The sequence below is a fragment of the Sesamum indicum genome, linkage group LG10 (assembly GCF_000512975.1).
Source record: "Sesamum indicum cultivar Zhongzhi No. 13 linkage group LG10, S_indicum_v1.0, whole genome shotgun sequence".
Lineage (NCBI taxonomy): Eukaryota > Viridiplantae > Streptophyta > Magnoliopsida > Lamiales > Pedaliaceae > Sesamum > Sesamum indicum.
In genome coordinates, this window is record NC_026154.1 from 2311144 (window position 1) to 2338272 (window position 27129).

Genomic DNA, 27129 nt, shown 5'->3' on the forward strand with positions numbered 1-27129 from the left:
TTGTCCAACCTTCGGGGGAGGAAGAATCCCCTTCCAGGTTAATTATTGCTACCTTGGCAGCCCATGGCCAACGACGTGTTATTCGAATGGTAAGATTGAAATCTTATAATTAATAAAGTTATGGTCTTGAATCCCATAAATATAGACATGTAGTATCTTCTATGGTGATTCTTTTTTCTTTATTTTTAATATACTTTTAACTTAAAAATATTAATATATTAATTTAATTGATAAATTTAAATATATTAAATGATACAACGATTGGAATATATTGAATGCAAATGTATGGGCTACTTTAGAAAGAAGGCAACCTATAATTTAAAATAATAGGGTTTGCACAAAGATGATGCTTTGAACCATTATTGAATTTGAATCATGATGTGAATAAACATATGTAGATTTTAAGGGAAAGGGAAGCCAATGAGAAGGTGCCCTCAGAGAACATAAAAACCTCATCATAGCACAATTAATATTCCTATCACCTAAATAAATGTTGTACCCCAAGATCTGTGATCTGTGATCTGTTTCATAGCTTCAAACGTGCCCTCACATGCTAATTTTTTTATATTCTTTTTGCTTTTAGCCATTTAATGAATTACATCTTATTTAATATTTCAATATTTTTTTTTACACGTAAAATTATTTTATATAAATTAGTGACAATTAAATCCGAGTTCAAAATTTCATACTATACTTTTTCTAGTTAAAATATTTTACTATAAGTTGATATTTCACTTTATATCACACCTTAAGATCTTATATATATATATGTATATATATGTCATATCTACAAAATAATTTTCAAATATACAGATATAATATATATATATATATATGAATATTTGGACTTATATATATTTTTGGTAAAAGACTTGTCTATGATTAGCTTTTCTAAGATGCAGAAATTACATAGAAATTTCCTGTCGGCCAACTTGGAATTTCATCTTTCTTTTTCTTTTTTCCTTTTTTTTTTTAAATTATGTGTTGACTTAATATTCTTTCCAACTACTCAACCATATTTTCTTAGTTTATTATTATTATTATTATTTATATTTTTTGTTTGGTATTGTGATATAAAGTGATGAAGACCCTTCTTAACTTACATAGTATAAAGTATATTATTATCAAAAAAATTAATTTTAAATTCATGGGTTTGATCAAATTCACTGAACGTGGGGTATTTGTCTGATCATGATTTCATATGAATTATTATAATTTTTTTTTATCACTGTTAGTTATATTGATATATTGATTGAATCGAGATATTGTTTAACATATGGAGATGAATTTTTGTAGTTTATTTACTATTATTAGTTAAAAAAATATATATACAAAATTTGAATCAAATGAAAAATATTCGCAACAAAAACATATAATTGGTAAGAACTTGTATTAAAATATATTTTTTTCCCCTTAATACAAAAATAAGGTTAAATTCATATTATATTTAAGGGATAATTACACTCTCCTTCCTTAAAGTTGATGTAAATATACGTAAACCCTCTATAGTTTGAGAAATTATATCTAGCACCCTTGAGGTTTGCTTCGTCTAACAAATAAGTCTGTTCGTTAGTCAAAATTCACTGAATTTGCTGATATTAACAGAAAAATGGAATGAAAATTGATAGTTATCCTCGGTTGTTTTATTATTACTGACTTATGAGGATAATGTAATTATAAAAAAATATATTTGGCATGCAATAAGTCATTAATAAGTTAATTTGGGATAAATATATATTTCTTTGAAAAAAATATATTAATATTAGTAAATTCGGTGAATTTTGATTAAGGAGTAACTTATTTATTAGGTATAAACAAATTTTAAGAATGTTAAATATAATTTTTTAAATTATAAAAAATTTATATATAATTACACTAAATCTTATGACAAAAAAGTGTAATTACACTTATATTCAATGCATATGAATTAGTATCCCGCATCCCTTATTTTTTAAAAATTTAATATATAGTTGGTTAGTATATTCATAAACATTTAAAACGTACCAGTTACAAAGACAACGAGCTGGAGTGCTATATGCCACGTGGCAAAAATTACATGGTGGGCAAATTGTGATTGGTTCGTTAGACGTGTCCCCTGTGCCTCTAGAAGGACACTCCCTTCAAAGCAGCATATATTTCAAATTTCTGTACTCGCGCTACTCACGTGGATACATCACCCCGTATTAACCCAAGGGGATATTACACGCCCATTCTATTAGGTTTAATATAGGGATAATTACATTATTTGCGCTTTTTTTTTTAAATTTAGTATAATTATATTTAAATTTTCTATAGTTTGGTATCTTTAAAATTTACTTTTATTTAATAATTAAGTTTTTTTATTAATTAAAATTTATTAAATTTATTAATATTAACAAAAATATTGAATGAAAATATATATTCATTCTCAATTGACTTATTACTGACTTACTGTAGGTGAAACAATTTTTTTTCATCTAAACTATAGTTATAACGGTGAAAATGTACTTTATCATATGTATTAATACATGAAGACATATGAAGATAATTTGACCATAAAAAAATTTATCTAACCTACAATAAATAAATAATAAATTAATTAGGATAAATATAAAATTCATCAAAAATAAATTATTTTGTTTGTATTACAATACTTTGGAAATGAAGAAATGATTTCAGATTGATTTTCACGTGCGCCAAATATTTTGTAACGAAAAGTTCTGCATGCATATAATATAAATAATACATTATGTAGATTTTATGAATATAATTTTATATATTGGACCCAAATTACTCTTATAAAAGTTAAAATTTATAAAAATAATCTGATTAAAAAAAATTTATTTGATCTATAATAAAATGGTAATAAGTTAATTAAAATGAGGAGAGGGTGACTACGAATCTATAAAAAGAACGGTGTGATGACCCCCTTAATTTATTTTTCAACTTGTTTTTAAACATTAGCTTCGTTCAGATAAATAATTAGTTATTATTCTTACAAAGCAGTGAATTCGGGTCATATGAATGTTTATGTAGTCTAATTTATTATTAATATTTATCTATTTTAAATTTATTAATTAATTTAAAAATATTAATCTATTGCGTATTGAATAATTTATTTTTTAACTTTTTTTTAAACATTAGCTTCGTTCAGATAAATAATTAGTTATTATTCTTACAAAGCAGTGAATTCGGGTCATATGAATGTTTATGTAGTCTAATTTATTATTAATATTTATCTATTTTAAATTTATTAATTAATTTAAAAATATTAATCTATTGCGTATTGAATTTTATAATAATATATTGGTTGAGTTTGAAATATTGATGTATTTAAAAAAAAAAAAAAAACAAATCCCTTTTTTTCTGTATTCTGAGTGTTCTTTTTTAAGGTGAAAAAAAAAGGAAAAAAGAAAAGGAAGTGCAGAGCAGCAGTTTTGAAGGACTGAAAAGAAGTACAAGGGCCCTTGATTATCTCTTCCGACCCACTTTTTTGAATCTCTGTCTTTTCATTACCCCCAATTCTAGATAGAGAAACCATACTCAACTTTGAGAGAGAGAGAGAGAGAGAGAGAGCAGAGATTCTCACTTTTGAGTTTTCCGTACTGCAATGGCGTTCCTCTCTTTCCTTGGTAGACTGCTCTTCGTCTCTGTCTTCATTCTCTCCGCCTATCAAGAGTAAGGACCTGCTCCTTCTTTCTCTCGCTCAGATCAGATCAGATCTGCGATTTCCTTTTCGTGCTCCTTCTGTTGCCATTGTTTCTTCTTTGAGTTTTTAGTAGCTTATGTGGGTTCTTTGTGAAGTACGGAGAACAAGGAATGATGGTTTTTGCTGGTTTTTACCTTTTAGGTTGCAATTTTTAGTGGTTTTGTTTGATTGGATCTGCTGGCTTCTTGAAACTTGAAATTTAAATACCTCTGCTGCTTGATTTTGTTTGATTGACTGGAGTGAATACTAACCATTCAATTCAAATTAAGCTCGTAACATTGATATTTTTTACTATGCGGCTGCTTGTTCTGACTTCATCTCTGGGTTTTACTAATTTCATTCCTTTTTGTTTTTTCTTGTATGTGAGGGATCTAATTGCTGACTAGTTTATAATGTCAGAATTATGTCAGATATATGGAGATTTTATAATTGATACTCACTTAAATTCTGGAGCTTTTGCTTCAGCAATGCAATCTTGCTTTGCAGGATAAGAGTTTCTCTTGTTTGTGATGATACGTTAGGTGTTTTGAATCTTATGTTGTAATAATCTTTTGAGCTAACTTCCTGTAGACTTTATTGATTTACCTGAATACATCCAGTCTTAGGACTGTAAGAATGGATAAAATATTTTCTGGAAACTTGTATGGATGTTTTTGTTTATCTTTTTGGTCTCCTTAATATTACATCTTTCCTTGTTTGGAATGATGTTTTCCATCTCTATTTTCAGTTATTCTATGTCTGTGAAAGAGGATAGGTTTGATAAGACTCATGTCCAACTATGTTTGTCGGTAATTTGCTACTCTAGTTGTTACTTTTTGTAGATCTTGATCAGCATTTTGCTGCCATAGATTCTGGATTTGGAATCGTTAGAACTCAACTTTTCGTTCTACTTGGTTTTGTTTATAGTAAATTGTGTACCAGTAAAAGAATTGTGCTGCTCTTTATCTTCATGTTTTTGCTTACAATTGTTCTTCAGATTGAGTTTCCTATCCCTAAACAAGGGAACTGAGAGTTCAAAAAAATGTTGGCTGTTGTCACTGAACTGCAGGCTATGATGAAAGAAATCTTTAACTGTTAATATGATCTGCTAATATTTTTCACGTATTAACATGGTGATGGTTAGACTTTATCATGCAAAATATTCATATATTCCTAATACACAGTCGTATTAAGTTGATTAATGTCAAGTCAACTCTCTTTCTACATAATAGAAGCTTTGGTGAGTCGCTAAATCTGGTGATTGCACCATATCAATTCACTTTATTTATATTTGAGAATTGTACCAATAAGAGGGTCGACATCTGACCTTGTACCCTCTCTTTGCCCCATTGATGGATAATAGCTATTTATGTGTGAAGAACTTTCTTATGCACCCTAAAGTTCAATGTTTCTGTTTGCAGGTTCAATGAATTCGGAGTTGATGGTGGGCCAGCGGCAAAGAATTTAAAGCCAAAATTTGATGTTTTCTCCAAGCATATTACAACCCAGACTGGATTTCAAGTGCCACATGTAGATGTAAGGAGCTATCTGTATTTTGCTTAATCTAATATAGCAAATCTCACACAATTTTCATTATATCACTTTGAATAACTCGACAAATTATGGTTTTAGGTGAAACATTTGATATTAGGCGCCATCATTATGAAAGCTCTCGGAAGCCTCCTGTTTGTGTTTGGCAGCTCATTTGGAGCTTTAATCCTGGTATGTATATTAATCCAATCATTGTTTATTTACCAATCTTGTGAATTTTATTGTGTTACTAATTCATTCTCTTCCTTCCACCCTCAAAACAGCTTTTGCATCAAGCAATTTCAGCAGCCATCTTGTATGACTTCTACAACTACGATGCTGACAAGAAAGAGTTCAGTGAGCTCTTTCTCAAGTTCACTCAGGTGGTTAGCGACTCTGAAAACTGTTTCCCAATAAGTTGGTAGAAATAAGTTTGACTATGTCATTGGTTACTTCTCCCTATGAGTTGATCACGCTCGTTTAAATCTTTTGACTAGGGCTTGGCCTTGCTTGGGGCGCTGCTCTTCTTCATCGGCATGAAGAACTCAATGCCAAGGAGATCAAAGAGGGCGGCTCCTAAAGCGAAAACAAATTAAGAATACATCCAAGATCGGTTTTAGTTTGGTTTGTTACAATGGATAAGTTTCTGTAAGGTTATATCCCAACGAGCATTCCAAGATTTTTCTTTCCATGCCTTCTTTTCCACTATGTTAGATTGGGCATGGGACAACATTTTGATATTTGTATAACTTACACTTCCAACTCACAAATTAATTTTAAGCAACAATTGCAGAGCAGTAATCATGGCTCATCTGTTTCATTATTGAATCAGTACATTATTTTGCTTTTAATGTATTGATTTAATCTTAGGTCCATTCTGGATGGTATTTCTTCTGACTATCTGTTCTGCAGGTGAAGACCAAACTGTAAAGGTAATTATGGGAATTGTTATTTTTTTTGTTTTCATTTTTCCACTGTACGAAAGACAACAAAAAGAAAATTTCCAAAATGTTTATCTATGATTTTGAAGAACACAGGTTCAGTGAGTTTTGATTTATCTTTATGTATCGTATATCTATACAGAATATAAATTAATTAAATCAAAATACGTAAAGATATGTATATATATATATTTATATATTTATTTCTCTCCCTCTCCCTCTTTTGGAAAAGTCTAATTTAGACCTTGTTTGTTGGATATACTTATAATGCAATCGGTATATGATTTAAAAAAAGTGATCATATAAATACATTACATTTACTTGTGGTTGATTTCATTCAACTAAATTTGTTTTGAATAAAAATTTTAGCTCTCTCTCTCTCTATCTTCCAATAAAAGAAATAATTTTAAGAGTAGATCCAGAAAAAGTCAATATATATATTTTTTCGAAATAATTCTTTTTCTTTTAAAATAATTAAATATCAAAACATGGAGGTTGCCGGTGTAATTATTGTCCTATATATCAAATCAATGAAGGGACCACAAATTGCAAAGTGAATGGTTTGTCTTTACTATCTTGATCATCATCCCAACAGTCCAAGAGTTGCCTAATTTGAATGCAGCTTGAAATATCTACTTCCACATCAGTATTAATTACATTAACTATAAACTTCAACAACAGCAAACAGAGCAGCAAGAAAATGAAAATCATGGAGGCCATGACAGGAGCCGTGGATTCTGCTGCATCCAAGCTTGATCGCGCCAGGGAACTACGAGCTTTCGACGATACCAAAGCCGGAGTCAAGGGATTGGTGGATGCAGGCGTCGAGAACGTCCCTCAAATTTTCCTTCTTCCCCGCAACAACACGAAGAGCGGAACAGGCGATACAGCCAAGGTGAATTTCACCATTCCTGTGATCGACCTTCAAGGTGTTGAAATCGATTCAACACTTCGCCAGGAGATCGTCCATAGAATTAGGCATGCATCGGAGACATGGGGCTTCTTTCAGGTGGTGAACCATGGGATTCCTGTTGGTGTACTGGAGGAAATGCTTCGTGGTGTACGTAGATTTAACGAACAAGACGTAGGGGTGAAGAAGCAATTCTACACGCGCGATGTTTCAAGAAAATTCGTGTTCAACAGCAACTTTGATCTGTACGCTTCACCAGCTGCTAATTGGAGGGACACTTTCTTCTGCTTCATGGCTCCTACTCCACCCCAGCCCCAAGAATTGCCAGCTTCATGCAGGTATACACGATGAAGTTCAGCTGGAAAGTTCATTTTTCAAAGAAATTTAGGCTGATATAGATTACATGGTCACCATTTTCGTTGCAGAGACATACAAATTGAGTATTCAAGACATGTAATGACCTTGGGGGTTCGGCTATTTGGCTTGCTGTCCGAGGCTCTTGGTCTTGAAACTAGTCGCCTGACAAACATGGATTGTGCCAATGGGCTCGCTTTCGTGGGACATTACTATCCATCGTGCCCTCAGCCGGAACTGACTTTAGGAGCAAGCAAGCATACGGATGACGGCTTCCTTACCGTGGTCCTACAAGACCACATTGGAGGCCTGCAAATTTTTGCAGAGAATCAGTGGATTGACGTTCCTCCAGTGCCTGGCGCTCTAGTAATTAACATTGGAGATCTACTACAGGCATGTACATCCAATTCTCTCTTTTACATTAGAAGGGGTGATGACTCATGATATCAAAGATATGCCAGTACTATGTTCCCCGTAAAAAGATACAGATTCTTTGTCATGTTTGGACATTTTTGTTAGATAACGACTGTGCTTTGGTCTTTTTGGTTTTACCCATATCAATTTCTGTGATTATGATTATAGTATCATGTGTGATATTCCGTTCAGCTTATATCAAATGACAAGTTCAAAAGTGTGGAGCACAGAGTTCTGGCAAATCGGGAAGGTCCAAGAGTATCAGTGGCGTGCTTCTTCAGCACTGCACTCATGCCATCCTCCAAGCTGTATGGGCCAATCCAGGACTTGCTGTCGGAAGATAACCCAGCAAAGTACCGGGAAACAACTGTAGAGGAGTTTTTTTCCTACTCCTACGCTAAAGGTCTTGATGGGGTTTCCCCCTTGCTGCATTTCAAGATCTAAATATATATCATGGCCTGTAATGGGATAGGTGAAAAATTGCTTTTCTACCGCTTCAAAATGTGTAATTTTTAATTTCTGATTATCCTATATATATGATGGAGCTGGAGCAATTGAAACTAAATAATAACGACAACACATCTCCGATGCTCTAGCAACTTGCGCTGGAAAGTAAAAATAGTAGAGGAAAAGAATCATAATCCTAGTACAGGAGAAACAGGACTCTTGGAATTGGCAAAAGTTTGGACTGTTCAAAACCCTAGCATAATGTTTGGATTCATTTTCTGAGTGTTTTGTTGTGTTTTGTGGAAATAGAGAGAGAAAAACAAAGATAAACAAGTGTGTATTAGAGATAGTATGTATGTTTGGATTTGTTTTTGGAGATAATTTAAAATACATATTATATATTTAATGTTGTGTTTTGGGAGACAAAAATTACTATTCATTGTCAAATCATGTCTTTGGAGATAATTTAAAATAAGTATTATATGTTTAATATTGTATTTTGGGAGACAAAAATTACTATTCATTGTCAAATCATGCCTTTTTTATATATATTTATGTATATATGTGCGTATATAGATGTATGTTTTTATGCTAAAACAGTTAAAAACACCTAAATAAGGTGTTTTTGAATGATGGCGAACATTGAGTATGTTTTGACTTGTTTCGGAAATAAGTTGGAAATGAAAACAAACATAGTGTAGGAGACTTGGTCCAAAAATATCTTTACCAAAGTAGTAATGCTCCATTAAAATATTAGGTCCAAATGATAATTAGAAAAAATAAAAAAAATATACAAAGTTCACTAGAAAATAGTAAAATATAAAGGAATGTTCGAATGATGGTCGAAATAATGAAATTTCACAATAATCAACGACCCCTCATGAAGAAAGTGGTTAGGGGTTGGATTTTTCTTTCAAAGATGATCGAAATAGCCTATAAATCTTTTTAACATATTTTAATGATACGAAAATCACGTAGAATTACTTCATTCTTTTTAAGAAATTTTATTGTTTGATCTAATCTAAAATTTGAAATTATTTTATTTTTTCAAATTTAATATGAAAAAAATAACTAAAAATTTAATGGATAAAACTCAACTCGAATCCAATTATTTTATGCGTAAAATCCAAAAAGTATGTGCATTCTATAGTAGAATCCGAGTAGGATATAAATAAAACAATTATTTTTTTGAGAAAAAAAAGAATTATTATGGATATTTATTAGATGGAAATTAGAATAAAGGGATAATTACACTTTCTTTGGTGTAATTATATGTAAATTTTTTGTGGTTTGAGAAATTACATCTAGCACTCATGAGGTTTGCTTCCGTCTAAAAAATAAGTCCATCCGTTAGTCAAAATTCATTGAATTTGTTGATATTAAAAAAAATTATATTTACATCTGATTGACTTATTGCATGTCAAATAATTTTTTTATTATCAAATTACCCGATACATCTTCACGTGTTAATGCATGTGAGGAGGTATATCTTCACTGTTATCAGGGTAGTTTAGTTCAAAAAAAATTATTTTTAACCTGTAATAAGTCAATCGAGGATAAATATCAATTTTCATTCAGTTTTTTTTTTGTTAATATTAACAAATTCAATGAATTTTGACCAACGAGAGGATTTATTTGTTATATGAAAGCAAAAATCAGGAGTGTTAGATGTAATTTCTTAAACTTAAATATATTACGTGTAATTATATCAAATCTCAAGAAGAAATAATGTAATCATCCCTAAAATAAAATAACATCCTTCCATTTAACAAACCTAGTTCATAATTACAAAACTAAAATACATGTATGTTAGTTTGTTTGATTTGTGGTGTAGTTATTTTATGCTGTTCTTACACCGAATATACAGACACCACTACTCGCCGATTATAGTTGCGACAAGACATCATTTTTTATAGAATATCCTTTCCATATATGTTCACTTTGGTTGATGAACTAAAGTCCAAAAACGATCGAGATCGTCTAATGCACCCCAAATCAGGTAATTATGTACTAGTCTTGAAGAATATTTTTGTCAATTCACAAAAAAAAATTAGTATAAATCTAATAGATATTAACGGGTTGGATTAGTTGTTAGATGACTGTTATTTTTTTTTTCTTTTTGAAGAGGGTGTTAGATGACTGTCAAAATTAGGAATATTGGTAATCTACCTTAAAATTTATAAGGTGTTAGATCTTATTTTAAATTTTAGGAGAAATTCAACAGACTCCCATGAGGTTTGCCATAATTACAAATACTCCTTGTTGTTTGAAAAAATACAATTCTTTAAAGAGAGTCCTTATAATTGATCCTAAATTTTATGAAACTTATAAGATGATAGTAGTATTAATTTTGTATTAGTAGGATTAAAATTAAATAAGTTTGTTAAAATATTAAAACTAATTAGTTCAAAGCTCCTTAAAAGGAACACCCTATTAGCTGCAATTCGTTGGAAAAGTTTTTCTTGATTCCACAGCATAACTTAAAAAAGCCAACGAATATTGCATTTGCAAGAACTGAAGTCTTCCTCATCTCTATCCATCTCCTCTTCACTTAATCCAAGAAAAATGGGAACTGGAGAACCGGCTGCGACGAAAGAGCAAGATTTTGACAGATTGAGTGAGCTGAAAGCCTTCGATGAAATGAAAGCTGGTGTCAAGGGGCTGGTCGACGCTGGGATCACTAAGGTCCCTCGTATATTCTATTCGCAGACAGATGGGTTCGACAGGGCCCCTGCCGATGATTTTGCTATCCCGCTGATAGACATTGATGCTGTCGAGAAAAACCCGAGCCTGCGCACAAGTGTGGTCGACAGGGTGAGGGATGCGTCGGGGAAATGGGGGTTCTTCCAGGTGGTTAATCATGGGATTCCAGGCAGCGTTTTGGAGGAAATGCTGGAAGGTGTCAGGAGATTCTACGAGCAAGATGCTGAGGTCAAGAAACAATGGTACACCAGGGATGGCTTGAAAACGGTGGTCTACAACAGTAATTATAATCTTTACGCGGCCGAATCAGTTGACTGGAGAGACACCACTTACATCTGCATGGCTCCTACGCCTCCTGATCCGGAGGATTTGCCCCTGGAATGCAGGTAATTTGCTGTGGCTGAATATGTTTTTACTTCATGCGTTATGATATATTCTTGGAGATTTAATTTGTTTACCCAAAGTTTTTATATGTATAAATGGTGAGAATTAAGTCCGCAACAATACTTACATTTTCGTAGTGTAAATATGTGTTGAGTGGTATTTTTGGTCAATTGGAAATTTATTTTGACAATGATGAAGAACAATAATAGCACATTAAGGACATTTTTGGTCAGAAATTAGTACATGTAGTTGTAGGATGAAAATTGTAATTTTCCACTTATGTAGAGCTGTGTTGGTGTTTTTATACACAGTAGTACAAATGAGTACTGACATGTAGTTGGCTATGGCTTCGCCCCTTGCAGAGACATCATTGTTGAATACTCCAAGCAAGTAACAAAATTAGGTCGATATTTATTCGAGTTACTATCTGAGGCTCTTAATCTCAACCCAAACCATCTGAAAAACATTGGCTGTGCTGATGGGCTCGGCGTTTTGTACCACTACTATCCACCGTGCCCGGAGCCAGAACTCACCTTAGGTGCAAGCGCTCATACCGACATCGACTTCCTGACCGTTCTACTCCAAGACCACATTGGAGGGCTCCAAGTTCTTTACAACAACCAATGGTTTGACATTCCTCCTGTGCCTGGAGCGCTGGTGGTCAACATTGGAGACCTTTTACAGGCTAGTGAAACTACTGTTGCTCAAATAAATAGATGCAAGAAAATTGTTTCACTTATTGTACTGAAATTACTTCTTTTTTTTTTTTTTAAATATTCAGCTGGTATCAAACGACAATTTCAAGAGCGGACTACATAGAGTGCTGGCAAGCCCGGCTGGTCCAAGGTTATCGGTCGCGTGTTTCTTTACTACCGGTTTGATCCCATCACCAAAAGTGTATGGACCTATTAAAGAGTTGTTGTCCGATGATAATCCTCCCAAGTACAGGGAAACCACAGTCAGAGAATACTCGCTGCACTACAACACGAAAAAGGATCACGAAGCTTCAGCTTTGTTAGACTTTTTAGTCTAAGAAATTGGAATATTCCTAGAAATGACAGCCCGACCCTACGGACTAAGCAATCACAAGCATTCATGTGATGAGAATCTAACCAAATGTGGTTCAACAAATACATGGATGATTATAATTGTGTCTGGTTGAGGTTGTAATAATTCCTATGTTTACTGATGCTTTTTCATAGTTATTATGCTTTGCTGTGAATTAATAAAGGGATGAAACCAGGCTTTGCAGTGTATTTGTACAGTCCAACTCCCAGAGTTACTATGATCGACAACTATTTCTTGGCATCCCACAATGCTGCATATCAAGAAATCTGCTTGCGACATTTATCATTTTCTCCAAATTAATCTCTCTTAAGTGTGCCATGATTAACTGCTGAAGAAAATTGAGCATACCGGCGGTTTGATCTAAATATAGTATATACGGGACGTCATCTTTCGCAACATCTTTCTCTCTTTTATTTATGGTTACATTACAGCTGGCCTTTTATAAAGTTTGATATAATTATAAATATTTCGTTCATTAATTTAGGACAATTACAAATATTCATGATTTTAATGTTTGTTTAGTTACAAGCTAATTCTGTTAGTTTATATATTAGATTTCCTTTCAATTTTTATAAATGCCCCTTTTACATTATGCATCATAATTATATGTATTAGAATTTCCGAAAGTATTTCTATGAACTAATAGCCTCTATGGATTATTTACTTTTTACTGATCTTTAAATTTTTATTTTTATATTTTTCCCAAAACAAGAAAGGTCTGTAAGGGTAAATTTGAAATTCTCTCCTCATCATCTAAGGGCTACATACTCTTTTTTTTCTATTTGATGCGTGTATGTATAATTTCTCAAATAATTAAAATATTTTTATAATTATATCAAAACTTAGAAAAAGATACTGTAATCTACCCTTTATATATTTATTTCTCTTCCAAATAAAAAATAAAGTAACAATGATGTCTTTTTTTTTATTCTAATGGGACAATGATGTCCTGATCATGAAACTAATCAGATACACCATATTTTTGTGATTTGTAACGCCAGGCCAGTAGTACTGTAGCTACGTACAACCATTATTTCTATGTAGTTGAAACGTACGATATGTCATTTTCTTATTCTGCATTTTATTAATTAGTCACAGTGCCAATAATTTTTTGGGAAGATTTAAGAAAAAATAATGTTACAACTTACCTAACTAGCAAGATTCCAGGTACCAAATCTTGTTAAAAAATAGTGTTTGTCTCATTATGCAATCTTTATATAGAGAATCTCCTTCGTTTATGCCGTCAAAGTAGCCCTACAACCATGTTAGATCTCGTTCTATATGTACTAGTTAAAGTGGCACATCGTATATGTGTGTATAATTTTTAAAATAAATTAATATAAAGTATTTATATAAATTGTAGTATTAGTTTTTATAGTTTTATAAAGTACCAAAAAATATGTATTAAGATAATAAATTAATATAAATACTTTGATTTATAAAAAATCGACAAATTAAAAATAATAAATAATGTAAAAAATTGCATGAAAGAAAATAACCATCAAAAGGTAGTTTTTAGAAGTCATTATAAATGGAGAAGTTAGAAAATTATTAATTAATTAATTTAAAATTTTAAAAATAAATGATATATTGAAATTAAATGAGATACCAAAAGGGTGCTCTCAATTTATATAGTTAGACTAGCAATTGAATCGGATCGAATTTTATACTGGAATGTCTATTTCATCTTCTACTCCATTCAATGTACACACTCTACGTATTTTCTAACTAAATACATGATGTCATAATTATACACGTGATGTCTATATATTAAATGAAATAAAATATATAATTTACAACAGAAAATTCAATCCGCAATTGAACACAGTCCATTGATGAAAAGTGGTCATTGTCCCATATAAAAGGGAAAAACAATATTTTTGTCTTTTTGCTCTTGTTTTTAGTGTTCATTTGATCTTGCAATTGAGGTAGTAAAAATTTGCATTTTGAGTGCAAAAGTAATTGTTTGTCCCCTTTTTCCACACTTTTGGGATTAAATTTTTATTTTCATAACTACATTTAATACGATCTTAACTAATATAACTACAGTTTTATTTTCGTACCAAGAATTTAGTTAATTGATTTTTAGTATTTCTCCAACTCATAGTTTTAATTTATTACTTCGTGGATTAGTTCTTGAAATAGAAATATGATTAGTTTCGAAATTTAATTAAAATTTGTATTTTTATAATTAATTATTATATTATAAATTCAATTGCCATAATTATTTTTTATAATTAATTGTTCTGAAATTTAATTATTTTATAATTAATTATGATATTACCGAACTAAACTGGATCGTAAGCTGAAATAATAAAATAATGATAGCGGATTCACAATTTAACTATCAACTACTTTAATTTTTATGGAACCAAATAGAACGGGAAAAAAAGAAAAAAAAACTGAAATTTTCTAAACATGACACATATATATAAAGGAAAATAATATTTTTGGTCTAATAAGTTAGACCAGTTTCACTCTTAATCTTATAAGTTAGGGGTTAGTATTTTTAGTCCTGTAACTTATAAATATACGCTTTTGATCCCCATCCATTTTTTTTTATCTATAATTTAACAGTGTCGCACACGTGCCTAATATGTGATCCTTAAATATTTTTGACTGGAGTGTAAATTGGTTCATTTTCCAGCTTGGGATCATTTTTGGAGAAAAAATATAACTACATTTGGGGGGGGGGGGAATCTTGAAAGGAATTAGAGCAAAAAACATAGCGATTTCTATATTCTCTCACAAAAATTGAATCATAATATCCTTAACATATTTCTATAAGTTGAATCCAAGTAGAAGCAACAAAAAGAATCGTGAGGACCACAAGTGAATCAAATAGGCCAAATGAAGCACTCATATGCTACTATTAAAAGAAGGGGCTAATTTTTTCTCAAATCAAAAATACTTCGTTAAATTATAGATGAAAAAGTGCATAAGGATAAAAAATACTAATCTTTATAAGTTGTGGGACTAAAAGTGCTAATCTCATAACAAATGAGACTAAAATTGATGTGAGCCTAACTAATGGGACTAAAAATAAAATTTTTTCTATATAAAACAATATCGTTCTCAATTCAATATTAATTTTTTTAATATTTAAAAATTAGTGCAATATACAGGGAAAAAAATAAATTCTTTTATAATTAAGAATATAGCATCAAATAGCATCATAATATTGGCATTGTTTGACTGATGCATTCCATCTCATAAACAAATGTGGTAAATCGCATAAAATTCTTCTATATTTTCAAAATTTAGCTAAAAAATTTGTGTTTAAGAAAATAGGTAAATAATTCACTATATTTTTCAAAATATTGCATCTTCCCCCTTTCATTAGGTAAGCGCTAACAGCGTTAAATTTTTTCTGAATTGCCCGTTGTACCTTTCTTATATCAACCATTAACCTTCAATTGTAAACAATCAATGGTTCAAATCTTAAATAATATAAATAAATTTATTTATTTATATATATATTTATATATACTATACATACACTATATAATATATATTCAAAAAAATAATATAACTATATAATATATATAAAATATAATATATATATATATATATATATATCTCTAGATAGTGACGGCCGCCACCTACGTGAGTAGCAAAGCCATCACCTACTCTCAAAGGGGCGACCTAGCCAATGAGGTCGCCCTTTAAAAACCGCCCCCTTCTGGAAGGGCGGCGACCAGATCACCCTCGTCCAGAGAAGAAGGGCGACCTCTATTGCCCAGGCTCAATCACCGGCCCCTATAATGGCCAGGCCAGCGACAGAAGGTAATTTCTTTTAAAATAAAGTAAAAATAATTTGACTTTTTCAAATTTTAAATATTAAAAATAATTAAAATATTTAATTTAACCATTATTTATAATAAATAATATAACTTAAAATAATTAATATTTATTTTTGAATATTTTGATATTCAATTAGTATTTTGAAATAAATAAAATATATTTAATTTAATAATAATTTAATTAAGTTATAATATATAATTATTATAAGTGACTTTTATATTGCATACAAATTTTTAATTTGAAATGTGAATTTTAGTATATTAACTTTGTATATTTTGTTTTTTATACAAACTTTTAATTTGAAATGTGAATTTTAGTATATTAACTTTGTATATTTTGTTTTTTAAATTCAAAGTTTATATACTTTTTAGGTGTTTTTATATTAAATTAATATATTTTATAAATAAATATAATTTATTATAATATATTTGGACTGAATAAATAATATAAGTTAATTAAATATATTTAAATAAAATAATAGTATTAATAAATTAATTTATAATATATTTAAATGTAAAAGAGAGGGACAAAATGAACATTATATACTTAAAGTAATAAAAAAAAAGGTCAAAAAATGAGGACCATAATAGGTGAGTGTCGCACACTCTCCATTAGTTTCTAATGTAGAGGGGTTTTTTGCTGTATTTTATAAAATACATGAGGTTATTTGTCTAATTTTTTTTAATACAGGGAGTTTTTAGTTAAATTTTAAAAATATAGGGATGTTATGCAATTTATCCAAAAAACTGAAACTAAATTGATTATGATGTTGGTTGACAGCTACAATGTAACAAACAAATTAATGCATAGTAAGCAAATTGTTGTATGTTAACATAAAATTAAGAAAGAGGATTGTTTGACTAAATTATCACTACTTGACTAATAATTGATTATGTCTGTTGTTAGACTTAATTATTTAAACCATCTTATAGATTTATTAAACATTTCTCGCTTACGACATTAATTGCAGAGCAGTTAATCGTGTTCTGAAAGTCAACTCTCAGAGATAATTTGTGATTAAGTTAAGGGATAATTTTTTAATCAAAATTTAATGTAATTACATATAAATTTTATATGATTTGAGAAATTCTATTTAATTAGTATCCAAGACATTTATTTTTATGTAACAAATAGACCCCTCAAAGATTCAAATTTCACTCGATATTAGTAAAAAGATTGGATGAAAATCTATATTTTTTCTCAATTGATTTGTTACTAACTTATTGCAGGTCAAATAATTTTTTTTCTAAACAAATTACCTTTGTATATATTCACATGATAATGAATATGAGGAGGTATATCTTCATACTTACAAAGGTATTTTGATCAGAAAAGATCTGTTTGACTTGTACTAAGTGAATAATAAGTCAATTAAGCATAAATATGAAATTTTATTTTATTTTATTTTTTTTTATTAATATTAGCAAATTATATGAATTTTGATTAAAAGACTAGAGGGACTTTTTTTTTATAATAAAAACAAATATTAGAGTACTAGACGTAATTTTTCAAATCATAAACAATTTACATGTGATTACACTAAATATCAAAAGAGGACAATGTAATATATTTATAATAGATGTTTTCATTTTTTATCTTTTTATGAATATTAAATATTAGATATGTTGAACCCTTATACAATACTATATCTAAGCCTGTCTCCAAAACTTGCATTCCGCCAGGCGCCATGGATGTAGAGAAAGTCTTCCACATGAAGGGTGGGACTGGAGAGACTAGCTATTTCAACAATTCTTCACTTCAGGTTTGCTCATTTTTTTCCGACGTGTGGGTATTGATTTACTTTTAGAGTAGCTGTTGATCTATTGTAATAGTAATTATTAGTTAGAAGTTAAATATATTTGACATTTATAATCAACGTATATTGAACGTTGATGACTGAAATTCATGATGTAGTTATGATCGATTCCTCAAATCTATTCCCAGATGTAGGAGAAAGTTATAACAAGGAGAGTTAACCTTAATTTTTTGGACTAGTGACAATGATTTTAGGAGAAATTATGTAGGAAAAATCATTAGAGTTGTTGTTTTGTCCGTCGTGGACAGAAAAGTGTGGCGGAAAAGATGAAGGACATAACCCTGGAAGCCATAAAACAAATGTACGTTACTCTAAGGCCAAAAAGCTTAGGCATAGCCGACCTCGGCTGTTCATCTGGATCGAACGCTCTGCTGTACATTAAACGACTCGTGGGTGCCGTCGAGAAGGCCACTCAGAGTGTTGAGCAAGCTGCACCGGAGTTCCGTGTGTGCCTGAACGATCTTCCAACCAATGATTTCAGCACAGTTTTCCAGGCATTGCCGGATTTGTACCAGGAGTTGAAGAAAGGAAGGAACATTGATGAGGCTCCGTCAGTTTATGTAGCTGCTTATCCAGGCAGTTTTTACGGCAGACTTTTCCCGGAGAATAGCCTTCACTTCGTGTATTCCTTCAGCAGTCTGCATTGGCTGTCCAGGGTCAGCTTTCTTTCTTCTCTCTGCCCTCTTCTTCTTCTTTTTTTTTTGTGGTTAAATTACAACCCCAACTCAATGATTTTTAGATAATTATTAATAACATCTTATTATTTAAAAAATTATCAATTACAGATTATAGTCGTCCAACTATTAGCTCAATCTATTAGTTTTTATTAAATTTTTATTCAAGTTTTTGAAAATCTTTTACGGACTAAATGTACAATTATATTTTTAATTTTTTTTTCATACAATACGTCCCATTTTTTTTCCTTATAATTTTTTATTATTTTTAAAAAAGAGAATAAAATTGACAATTTTAGATCTCTACTAAAAGATTACATAATTTCATCGTACCTCAAGAGAATATTGGTAATTTTTAAATAACAAAAAATATATTTATAATTATGTCAAACTTTAAAAAGATTTGGTTGTATATGCAGAATTAGAGATAACTGAAAATCAAGTTGGTCGAAATTAATGCAGAATTCAATTTTCTTTAATTAAAAAATCAATCTGTCTTTGCGTTCTATTAATTAAATATATCAGTTCTATTTTTGGATTAATTATATTTGCAGCCTGTGAAAATACTAAACCACATTATAACTATATGACAAAGAACAACAATTTGTTTTTCTATATTATATAAGTTAATGTTTTCTGAACACCTTACAACATTTTATAACATCCTTGGAAGAATTCATAACTCATTCAAAACCCCACATAGCAAACAACAAAGGAGTTGAAGCTTGCGTGGTCTGGCACATGCTTTTTTCCACACGTGATACACATGTTACAAAATACAATCATGTAGTTTAAATGCAGGTTCCTCCAGGAATTTACGACAAGCAAGGCGTGTCGTTAAACAGAAAAAGCATTTACATAACGAAAAACAGCCCGGCACAGGTATGCGAAGCGTACGCCCAACAGTTCCGACAGGACTTCTCACTGTTCCTCAACTGTCGGTCCCAAGAAGTTGTGAGGGGAGGAGGAATGGTGCTGTTGTTGACGGGAAGAAGCAGTCCAGACTTTTACTGCAAGGACAACATATTTCCTTGGGAACTTCTTTATCAATCTTTCAGCATCCTCGTTGCTCAGGTAATTAACTCACCTCCAACTCCAACCATATATTTTTAAATAACTATAATTACATTTATATTCTGACAGGCCCATTAAGAAGGGGCTTATTCTCCATCTCCCTTTGGTGGTAGAATGGGCCGTTTCTTAATAGGCCTATCATATTATTTGATTTATAGTCCGTTTACATAAACTATTCCGTATTTTGGATAATTACATATACATTATCAGAAATGTCAAGATCATTTATACAACTCACTGATCTTATTTTTTGAAAAATTACACATACATTCCTCCAATATCCTTACACAAAATCACAAACTATCCATATTTTTTGACTGTTAATGATGATTTTTGTAATTATGCAAAACTACATATACATCCAATTAAAAAAATTAACATTATTTACACAAATCACATACACAAATTATCTATATTTTTTAATAAATATAATTATACAAATGATGGATAATTTATGTAAACAAATAGTATGTTAGAAGTTGTAAATATAATTATCTCTAAATATATTGCATATAGATTAGGATACAATAGCTAGTTTAACAATGTAATATATAAATATGAATTTCAACAAATCTTAATCCTCTCGATCTGTCCAAGATTTTTACACTTGGATGGTAGTGATTGAGGGGTGGGTCTGGATAAAGAATAATACAGGAATGACAGTAAAAAATAGTAAAAAGCAAAAGAAAGACAAAAGAAAGAGAATAGAAAATAGTTGCAAAAATGATAGCAAATCACATATAATTTTCTGGCTAAATTGATTGAAAATAGATTAGAATTATCAAAATTTTTAAAATTATAGGATTAAATTTCAAAAATCTATTCGGGCAATGTCAAAGTTATCACTCCCTAAATTACATGGCTAAAATTATATTTTTCCAGCTTTACAAAAAGTTTGAAAACATTGAATTAAAATCATTCTTGCCTTAGGACAATGATCTTACATATATTTAAAGAAATTCATCATATGAACATAGGTAGGTAACTGTGTTTGTGGTTGCAGGGTAAAGTTGAGGAGGAAAAGGTGGATTCTTACGATGTTCACTATTACGGTCCATCCAGAGAAGAAATAGAAGATGAAGTAAGAAAGGAGGGTTCTTTCAAATTGGACCGTGGGGAGGTGCTCAAAAAGGAGACGGATTGTACCAGCTCCGGTGTGGCCGTCGCCAAAACAGTGAGAGCAGTCCAAGAATCCATGCTCTCCAACCACTTTGGAGAGGCAATATTGGACGAGTTGTTTGACGAATACGGGAGATTGCTGGATCAAGAGATGGCCAAAGAAGCTGTCACGTTCATTGACATTGCTCTTATTCTTACCAAATTATGATAATGTAGTAAGAAATCAGATGGCAGGAAAACATCCCTTCAGTATCATGTTTTAGTTCCAAAAAACTTAATAAAGGTATATCATATATATCATTGCCCATAATTATTGAAAAGATTGATAAAGGGGTCTTGATACAGTTGGAACTTCCAATAATCTCATGTATTTCTTCAGAATTCACACTTGAAGCTGTAAACTCTGCAACGCGGAAGTCCTGCCGTCAACCCCCCTAGCACGAACGTAACTAGTATATCCTTTGATTGTGGTAGGACGGTACTTTGGGGGATTTTTATCCGATAGCAGCTCTTTAATAGGGCCATATTCCCTTGAATTCACCCCACAAGTATCTCTGCCGAAGAAGGCTGCCACCGATATTCTTGGACCCGAACGGCTAACCAAGACTCTGTGTTCCACGCTTTTCAGTTTGTCATTTGATATCAGCTGAAAGTAAAAAATCAGACATGTTTCTGTCATTACACTTCTGCCTAAATGTGCAAAAATACTTTAGAAAAGACTTGCCTGCAGAAGATCTGCAATATTGACCACTAAAGCTCCTGGGAGGGGAGGAACATCAACCCACTGATTCTGATGCAGCACTTGCAAGCCTCCCAGATTGTCTTGCAGAAGAACTGTCAAGAAACCGTAGTCCGAATGTTTTGGCGTGCCTAAGGTGAGTTGGGGCTCCGGACATGGCGGGTAGTAATGCCCGAACACTGCAAGTGTTTGTGCACAGTCTATGTCAATCAGGTGGTCTGGATGGAGCCCCAGAGCCTCCGACAGTAACTTGAACAAAGTGATCCCCAGCTCCATTACTTGGTCTGAGTATTTCATCAAGATTTCCCTGCATCATTATACTATTGTCATATCAGGACACATTCATGCTATATATGGTAGATTTGATTATTTAACGGTTCTTCAAAAGTCATATTTCTACATAACAGTTCAAGAATAAAATAATCTTACTCGTAAAAATATAAAAGAAGGCAAATTTTCTTGATTATTATATCACAGAATTTGAGCTGAATTCTTTTATCTATCATTTTTGCAATTTTTCCCAACGACATCTCCACATCAACAACCTAAATATGTCAACACAAAAAGATTGTTTAATTAATACTAAATTACTATACGTTAATACAACATATCGTACCAAACAAATATGATCTTAATATAATATTCTATAAACGCTTCTGTTCTTCAATTATCCCAAAGTTTTGATGCAAGTTTTTCCCTACGAACACAGTAAAGGTTAGGTGTAATACTGAACAAGCAAGAAAAGCTTTTATGTTATTTCAGTCAAGTACTAACCCCTGCCATTACAAGAAAATAACCCAATAATTAGGGAAATAAATTAATACTAAAATTAGCGTCGAATTAATTAACAAATAAATTTTTTATTAAATTCATATTAGCAACAAAATATATGCCGTTGTTAGGTTATTTCTTGTTCAAAGTAAACCACTAATTAACACCTCATTCATTGTAAATTCCCTCCCAACATTCTAAATTTTGAGATTACAAATGAGAGGGGCAGACAACCCGGTCCAACCCCTAGCTACTCTGTCGGCCTCAGGACAAAACTTACCTGCAAGAAGAAGGCAGTTCGTCTGGCTGTGGTGGATCGGGAGCCATAATACAGTTAAATGAGTCCCTCCAGCTAGCTGCTGGTGAACTGAACAAATCGAAGTTGCTATTATAAATCATCTTTTTCGTGAAGTCCCGTGAATGATACTGCTTCTTTGTCTCTGTGTCCTCGTGGAACCGCCGAACTCCATCCACCATTTCCTCCAAAGTACTTACGTCTATCCCATGATTAATCACTTGAAAGAAGCCCCACGTCTCCGATGCATCTAGGATCCTGTCGATGATCTCTTTACGTTTCAGACAATCATGGTTAACGCCATCAAGGTCTATTACAGGAAACCTGAACTCGCTCTTCTTCGTGATGTTTTCTAAGTTTTGAGGTGGATGATGGAATATTCTCGGAACCCTGGTGATACCGGCGTCTACGAGCCCTTTGACGCCGGCCTTTGTGTCGTCGAAGGCCTTCAACTCACTTTGCCGATCGTAGTTTGGCTCAGTTGCTGCCTGGTTTCCTCCATTGATATTGTTGGGAAGCACCATTTCTGTTTTTCTTGGCTAGAAACTGAAGAAGCTTTCTGGAAGTGTCTATGGACTAGTTTGATTCATATAATTCATATGAATATCTTGTTTGCTATTCTTTTTTTCTGCCACCAATTATTGTGACCTATTAATTAAGGTTGGACGTTATTATATTTACTATGTGTGTTCAAATTTTTGTCAAGATATTTCAAAAGACTAAATATACATCATGATCTATGCTCCTAGGTTATTAAACGTTTTTTAGGACCACTTTAAATGTTGTTCAAATAGAGTCTCATATTAAATGAATGAGTAAATTAATGTCTTATGCTTGGGAGAATTAATAATAATATATAGGGGTAGGGGCCTTAACTGAAATTTGTTGAATCAGTCTCATACTGTGGATGTGAAGGTTATTAATTGCTAAGGATTAGTAGAGGAAGGTTCTGGGTCTTGGAGACGGGAATTCGTTAGCAGCCACAAGTTTGGAAATCACACACTATGTCTGGATCATGTTTTTGTATTTTTTGAAATAAGATAAAATATATCTAATATTTGTTTTTGTATTTTTTTATTTTATCTGTGTATTTTTTTTATTTTTCAACTTTCTATATAATATATATACACTTATATATAATATAAAAATAACATGATTTGATAATAAATAGTGATTTTTGTCTCCAAAAAATACAACAATAAACATATAATATATTATATATACATATTTAATATAAAAACATATATAAAACAGATATGATTTGACAATGGATAATGATTTTTGTCTCCCAAATCTCATACCACTTATTTTAAAATATTTTAAGTTACCTCAAAACACAAATTCAAACATATCATCTATTTTCAACACACACTTACTTATCTTTATTTTTCTCTCCCTATCTCCAAAACACAAGACAAAACACTCAAAATAAAAATCCAAACACTATAAAAAGGTTTTCGCGTGGAGAAAAGAGGACCATATATTGTAAGACATGGGATAGATCACGACTTCGCATTCAAGAAAAATTTAGATATTTAACTTAGCTTTTTTTTCTATTTAAAAGTTTCTTTTATTATTCTTTATTTTGTTATTCCTACAAAAATATAATATTCTTAGTTGCTCTATGTTGTGCAACTGACAAAATGACATATTTGAAAAAACTCATTTGAAATTCTCTTATATTTAAAAATAGACTAAAAACTCTCTCTAATTTTTAAATATAACTCAATATTCCATCTTCGTTAATATAATTAACAGTATTAACTTTTTTCAAAGCAACATATTATTTATTATTTTAACGACAATTGAATTTTTAAAAAATAAAAAACTTAAACTGAACAAATTTATATTCTATACATATTATTAATTATAAAAAATTAAATTTTTATTCTATTCAATAAAAAATAAAATTAATCCCTAACAACCCCCACCACCACTCCCAAAACCCCACCAAACCCTGCCCCTTTCCTTTGCCGCTTAACAATATAGGGGTATTTTAATCAATTAACAATAAAAAAAATAGTTAAAATTTGCAAAAGAATCATGTCCATCCGCACTACCCGCGAGGGCACTCCATCTTTCGTTAAAATCTAATAGAAGGGAGGTTTTGCGCAATGTTTTAGAAATTTCAAGAGTTTTCTTATTTATTTTTAAAATACCGGCAAGTTTTTAGCTATTTTTAAAAAATAATTAGCCTTTAGTATTCCACCTAGTAAATTTTGACCCATTTTGCACGAGCTCGCTTGCATTTTTGTTTAAATTCGGACAGTTTGATCGCAACCCCTCTTTCGTTTAAGTTCTAAAGCATTCTCCCTTGCCTAATCAGTTAGGTCGTGAATAGTGGCAAGACAAATGGCCTGGAGATCTCAGACAGAAGCAAACTACGACAGAGCAAGCGAACTAAAAGCTTTTGATGACACCAAAACTGGTGTCAAAGGCTTAGTTGACAGTGGTATAACCCAAGTCCCGAGAATCTTCATCACCCCACGAAATGATTCAGACAAGAACCTTAAACCTTCCGATTCACAACTCAAATTCCCAATAATTGACCTCGAAAACATCGATGAAGATCCAATCAGGCATAAGAAGGTCGTGGACGAGGTTCGAGATGCTTCAGGGACATGGGGTTTCTTCCAGGTGATCAATCATGGGATTCCGGGTTCTGTTTTGGAGGAGATGCTAGATGGGGTCCGGAAATTCTATGAACAAGATCCTGAGGAGAGGAAAAAGTGGTACACAAGGGATAGAAAAAGAAGTGTTGTTTACAATAGCAACTTTGATTTGTATAGTGCACCAGCAGCTAATTGGAGGGACACTTTCTTCTGTAAAATGGCTCCTCATCCTCCAAGCCCTGAGGAGTTGCCCGCTGTGTGCAGGTAATTTCATTTTCGGGTCGGAGTGAAAGTTACTGTAATTGTTTTCAATTTTATGGTTCTGACTAATCTAATCATGCTGTCCTGTTTCTGAAAAATGAGTGTGGGTATGTGTTGAGGATTTTTTGAACAACTTGTGACTGAATACCATGATTCCTGTAATTCATAGGAGTTCATAAACAAGTTCACAAGACAAGTTGGCTTTGCACATAAAGTATGTGTATATGGTTCATAATTTATGTGCAAGTTTGTCCTAACAAAAAAATTATCAAGCTTAAGGGGCGGAGTCCACTTTTTTTCACTTAGGCGTTCTTTTGCCTATTTTTCATTTTAAAATGCTATTAGGCCATCCATTTACGATTCAGATTCACAAGCAATGCTGATTGTGTAGAGCTTCTGTGAATCTTCATTGTGCTACATATTTATTTTTGGATGTCTGCAGAGATATAATGTTTGAGTACACAAAGCAAGTTTTGAAACTGGGAACAAGTTTGTTTAAATTGTTGTCCGAGGCCCTTGGTCTGGATGCCAACCACCTTGGGGACATGAAATGTGCTGACGGGCTTGCTCTCCTGTGCCATTACTACCCCTTCTGCCCTCAGCCGGAGTTAACTATGGGCGCCAGCCAGCACGCGGACAGTGACTTCCTGACGGTGCTCCTAAATGACAATGTAACCGGCCTGCAAGTTCTTTACCAAAACCAGTGGTTTGATGTTCCCTCAGTGCCCGGATCTCTGGTGGTAAATGTTGGAGATCTTCTACAGGCGAGCTTTTTCCTTCAGTTTACCTAGAAATAACAATGTTCAAAACATTTCATATGATTTTGTCGAGGAGTTGAAAACAAGAGGCATAAATTCATGGTCTTTGATTGTTTTTCCTCGCAGCTTATATCAAATGATAGGTTGATTAGTTCGGAGCATAGAGTACTAGCAAACAACGTTCGTTCAAGGGTATCAGTCGCATGTTTCTTTAGAAGCGACATAGATAAGTCGGACGAGCTCTACGGACCAATCCAGGAACTCTTGTCTGAAGATAATCCACCAAAATACAGGGCAACCACCATGAAAGAGTATGTGAACTACTACAACGCCAAGGGGTTGGACGGAACTTCTGCTTTGTTACATTTCCGCGTTTGAATTGAAATGATATGATGGGAAGATGTTACTTTCCATATTAATATAATCCGGGAAAACGGAACATTCGAAATGTAGTATGAAAGAAAAATGTGCGGTCTATTTCTATTTTATTAGTAAAACCATAACGAATGTTGATTAACTATGATTAAAATTAAGCTTTCACTTTGATTTTATCTGTTCGTAGTAGATAATATTAATTTATAATTTTAGTGATTTATATGGTATACGAAATAATTGATTTATTTGTAATGATAGCACTTGTGTGCATACCTACTTACTTTAATTAGTGTAGATCATGTCTAATAACAAATCCAAAAGCATTGAGCAGAGATTGCATCTGTAAACAGAGCTAGTCTAAAGATATTCATAGCAAGCTACTTCTCCACTGGAACTCGGCCATCCTCAAAGCT

At 31.9% G+C, this 27129-nt stretch overlaps 6 protein-coding genes across 6 annotated transcripts; 5 read left to right on the plus strand and 1 right to left on the minus strand.

Moving 5' to 3' along the window:
• On the plus strand, nucleotides 3453–5998 carry LOC105171688. Its single transcript, XM_011092880.2, has 5 exons — nucleotides 3453–3657; nucleotides 5089–5203; nucleotides 5300–5389; nucleotides 5482–5580; nucleotides 5695–5998. The coding sequence occupies exons 1-5, from the start codon at nucleotides 3590–3592 to the stop codon at nucleotides 5791–5793; spliced, it is 471 nt and encodes a 156-aa protein (XP_011091182.1). The 5' UTR covers nucleotides 3453–3589; the 3' UTR covers nucleotides 5794–5998.
• LOC105171689 (1-aminocyclopropane-1-carboxylate oxidase homolog 1) lies at nucleotides 6724–8381 on the plus strand. The gene is made up of 3 exons (XM_011092881.2): nucleotides 6724–7386; nucleotides 7474–7795; nucleotides 8009–8381. Exons 1-3 carry the CDS (start codon nucleotides 6755–6757, stop codon nucleotides 8258–8260), a joined length of 1206 nt encoding a protein of 401 aa, XP_011091183.1. The 5' UTR covers nucleotides 6724–6754; the 3' UTR covers nucleotides 8261–8381.
• Nucleotides 10701–12762, plus strand: LOC105171716 (1-aminocyclopropane-1-carboxylate oxidase homolog 1). The gene is made up of 3 exons (XM_011092920.2): nucleotides 10701–11352; nucleotides 11713–12034; nucleotides 12132–12762. The coding sequence occupies exons 1-3, from the start codon at nucleotides 10829–10831 to the stop codon at nucleotides 12381–12383; spliced, it is 1098 nt and encodes a 365-aa protein (XP_011091222.1). The 5' UTR covers nucleotides 10701–10828; the 3' UTR covers nucleotides 12384–12762.
• LOC105171717 (jasmonate O-methyltransferase) lies at nucleotides 17873–21141 on the plus strand. Its single transcript, XM_011092921.2, has 4 exons — nucleotides 17873–17984; nucleotides 18287–18694; nucleotides 19514–19786; nucleotides 20790–21141. Exons 1-4 carry the CDS (start codon nucleotides 17910–17912, stop codon nucleotides 21111–21113), a joined length of 1080 nt encoding a protein of 359 aa, XP_011091223.1. The 5' UTR covers nucleotides 17873–17909; the 3' UTR covers nucleotides 21114–21141.
• Nucleotides 21134–23369, minus strand: LOC105171690 (1-aminocyclopropane-1-carboxylate oxidase homolog 1-like). Its single transcript, XM_011092884.2, has 3 exons — nucleotides 22696–23369; nucleotides 21630–21951; nucleotides 21134–21551 (listed from the first exon to the last, which is right to left on the minus strand). Exons 1-3 carry the CDS (start codon nucleotides 23232–23234, stop codon nucleotides 21288–21290), a joined length of 1125 nt encoding a protein of 374 aa, XP_011091186.1. The 5' UTR covers nucleotides 23235–23369; the 3' UTR covers nucleotides 21134–21287.
• LOC105171691 (1-aminocyclopropane-1-carboxylate oxidase homolog 3) lies at nucleotides 24940–26887 on the plus strand. Its single transcript, XM_011092885.2, has 3 exons — nucleotides 24940–25586; nucleotides 26026–26347; nucleotides 26468–26887. The coding sequence occupies exons 1-3, from the start codon at nucleotides 25063–25065 to the stop codon at nucleotides 26717–26719; spliced, it is 1098 nt and encodes a 365-aa protein (XP_011091187.1). The 5' UTR covers nucleotides 24940–25062; the 3' UTR covers nucleotides 26720–26887.

Excerpts from the sequence above, each read along its gene's own strand:
- LOC105171688 (XM_011092880.2), top strand. The coding sequence starts at position 3,590 with ATGGCGTTCCTCTCTTTCCTTGGTAGACTGCTCTTCGTCTCTGTCTTC. Across the intron at positions 3,658-5,088 it reads ATTCTCTCCGCCTATCAAGA|GTTCAATGAATTCGGAGTTG; the intron begins GTAAGGACCTGC and ends TTCTGTTTGCAG. Across the intron at positions 5,204-5,299 it reads TTCAAGTGCCACATGTAGAT|GTGAAACATTTGATATTAGG; the intron begins GTAAGGAGCTAT and ends TTATGGTTTTAG.
- LOC105171689 (XM_011092881.2), top strand. The coding sequence starts at position 6,755 with ATGCAGCTTGAAATATCTACTTCCACATCAGTATTAATTACATTAACT. Across the intron at positions 7,387-7,473 it reads GAATTGCCAGCTTCATGCAG|AGACATACAAATTGAGTATT; the intron begins GTATACACGATG and ends TTTTCGTTGCAG. Across the intron at positions 7,796-8,008 it reads ACATTGGAGATCTACTACAG|CTTATATCAAATGACAAGTT; the intron begins GCATGTACATCC and ends TATTCCGTTCAG.
- LOC105171716 (XM_011092920.2), top strand. The coding sequence starts at position 10,829 with ATGGGAACTGGAGAACCGGCTGCGACGAAAGAGCAAGATTTTGACAGA. Across the intron at positions 11,353-11,712 it reads GATTTGCCCCTGGAATGCAG|AGACATCATTGTTGAATACT; the intron begins GTAATTTGCTGT and ends CGCCCCTTGCAG. Across the intron at positions 12,035-12,131 it reads ACATTGGAGACCTTTTACAG|CTGGTATCAAACGACAATTT; the intron begins GCTAGTGAAACT and ends TTAAATATTCAG.
- LOC105171717 (XM_011092921.2), top strand. The coding sequence starts at position 17,910 with ATGGATGTAGAGAAAGTCTTCCACATGAAGGGTGGGACTGGAGAGACT. Across the intron at positions 17,985-18,286 it reads TCAACAATTCTTCACTTCAG|AAAAGTGTGGCGGAAAAGAT; the intron begins GTTTGCTCATTT and ends CGTCGTGGACAG. Across the intron at positions 18,695-19,513 it reads GTCTGCATTGGCTGTCCAGG|GTTCCTCCAGGAATTTACGA; the intron begins GTCAGCTTTCTT and ends GTTTAAATGCAG.
- LOC105171690 (XM_011092884.2), bottom strand. The coding sequence starts at position 23,234 with ATGGTGCTTCCCAACAATATCAATGGAGGAAACCAGGCAGCAACTGAG. Across the intron at positions 21,952-22,695 it reads GAACTGCCTTCTTCTTGCAG|GGAAATCTTGATGAAATACT; the intron begins GTAAGTTTTGTC and ends ATAATGATGCAG. Across the intron at positions 21,552-21,629 it reads ATATTGCAGATCTTCTGCAG|CTGATATCAAATGACAAACT; the intron begins GCAAGTCTTTTC and ends TTTTACTTTCAG.
- LOC105171691 (XM_011092885.2), top strand. The coding sequence starts at position 25,063 with ATGGCCTGGAGATCTCAGACAGAAGCAAACTACGACAGAGCAAGCGAA. Across the intron at positions 25,587-26,025 it reads GAGTTGCCCGCTGTGTGCAG|AGATATAATGTTTGAGTACA; the intron begins GTAATTTCATTT and ends GGATGTCTGCAG. Across the intron at positions 26,348-26,467 it reads ATGTTGGAGATCTTCTACAG|CTTATATCAAATGATAGGTT; the intron begins GCGAGCTTTTTC and ends TTTTCCTCGCAG.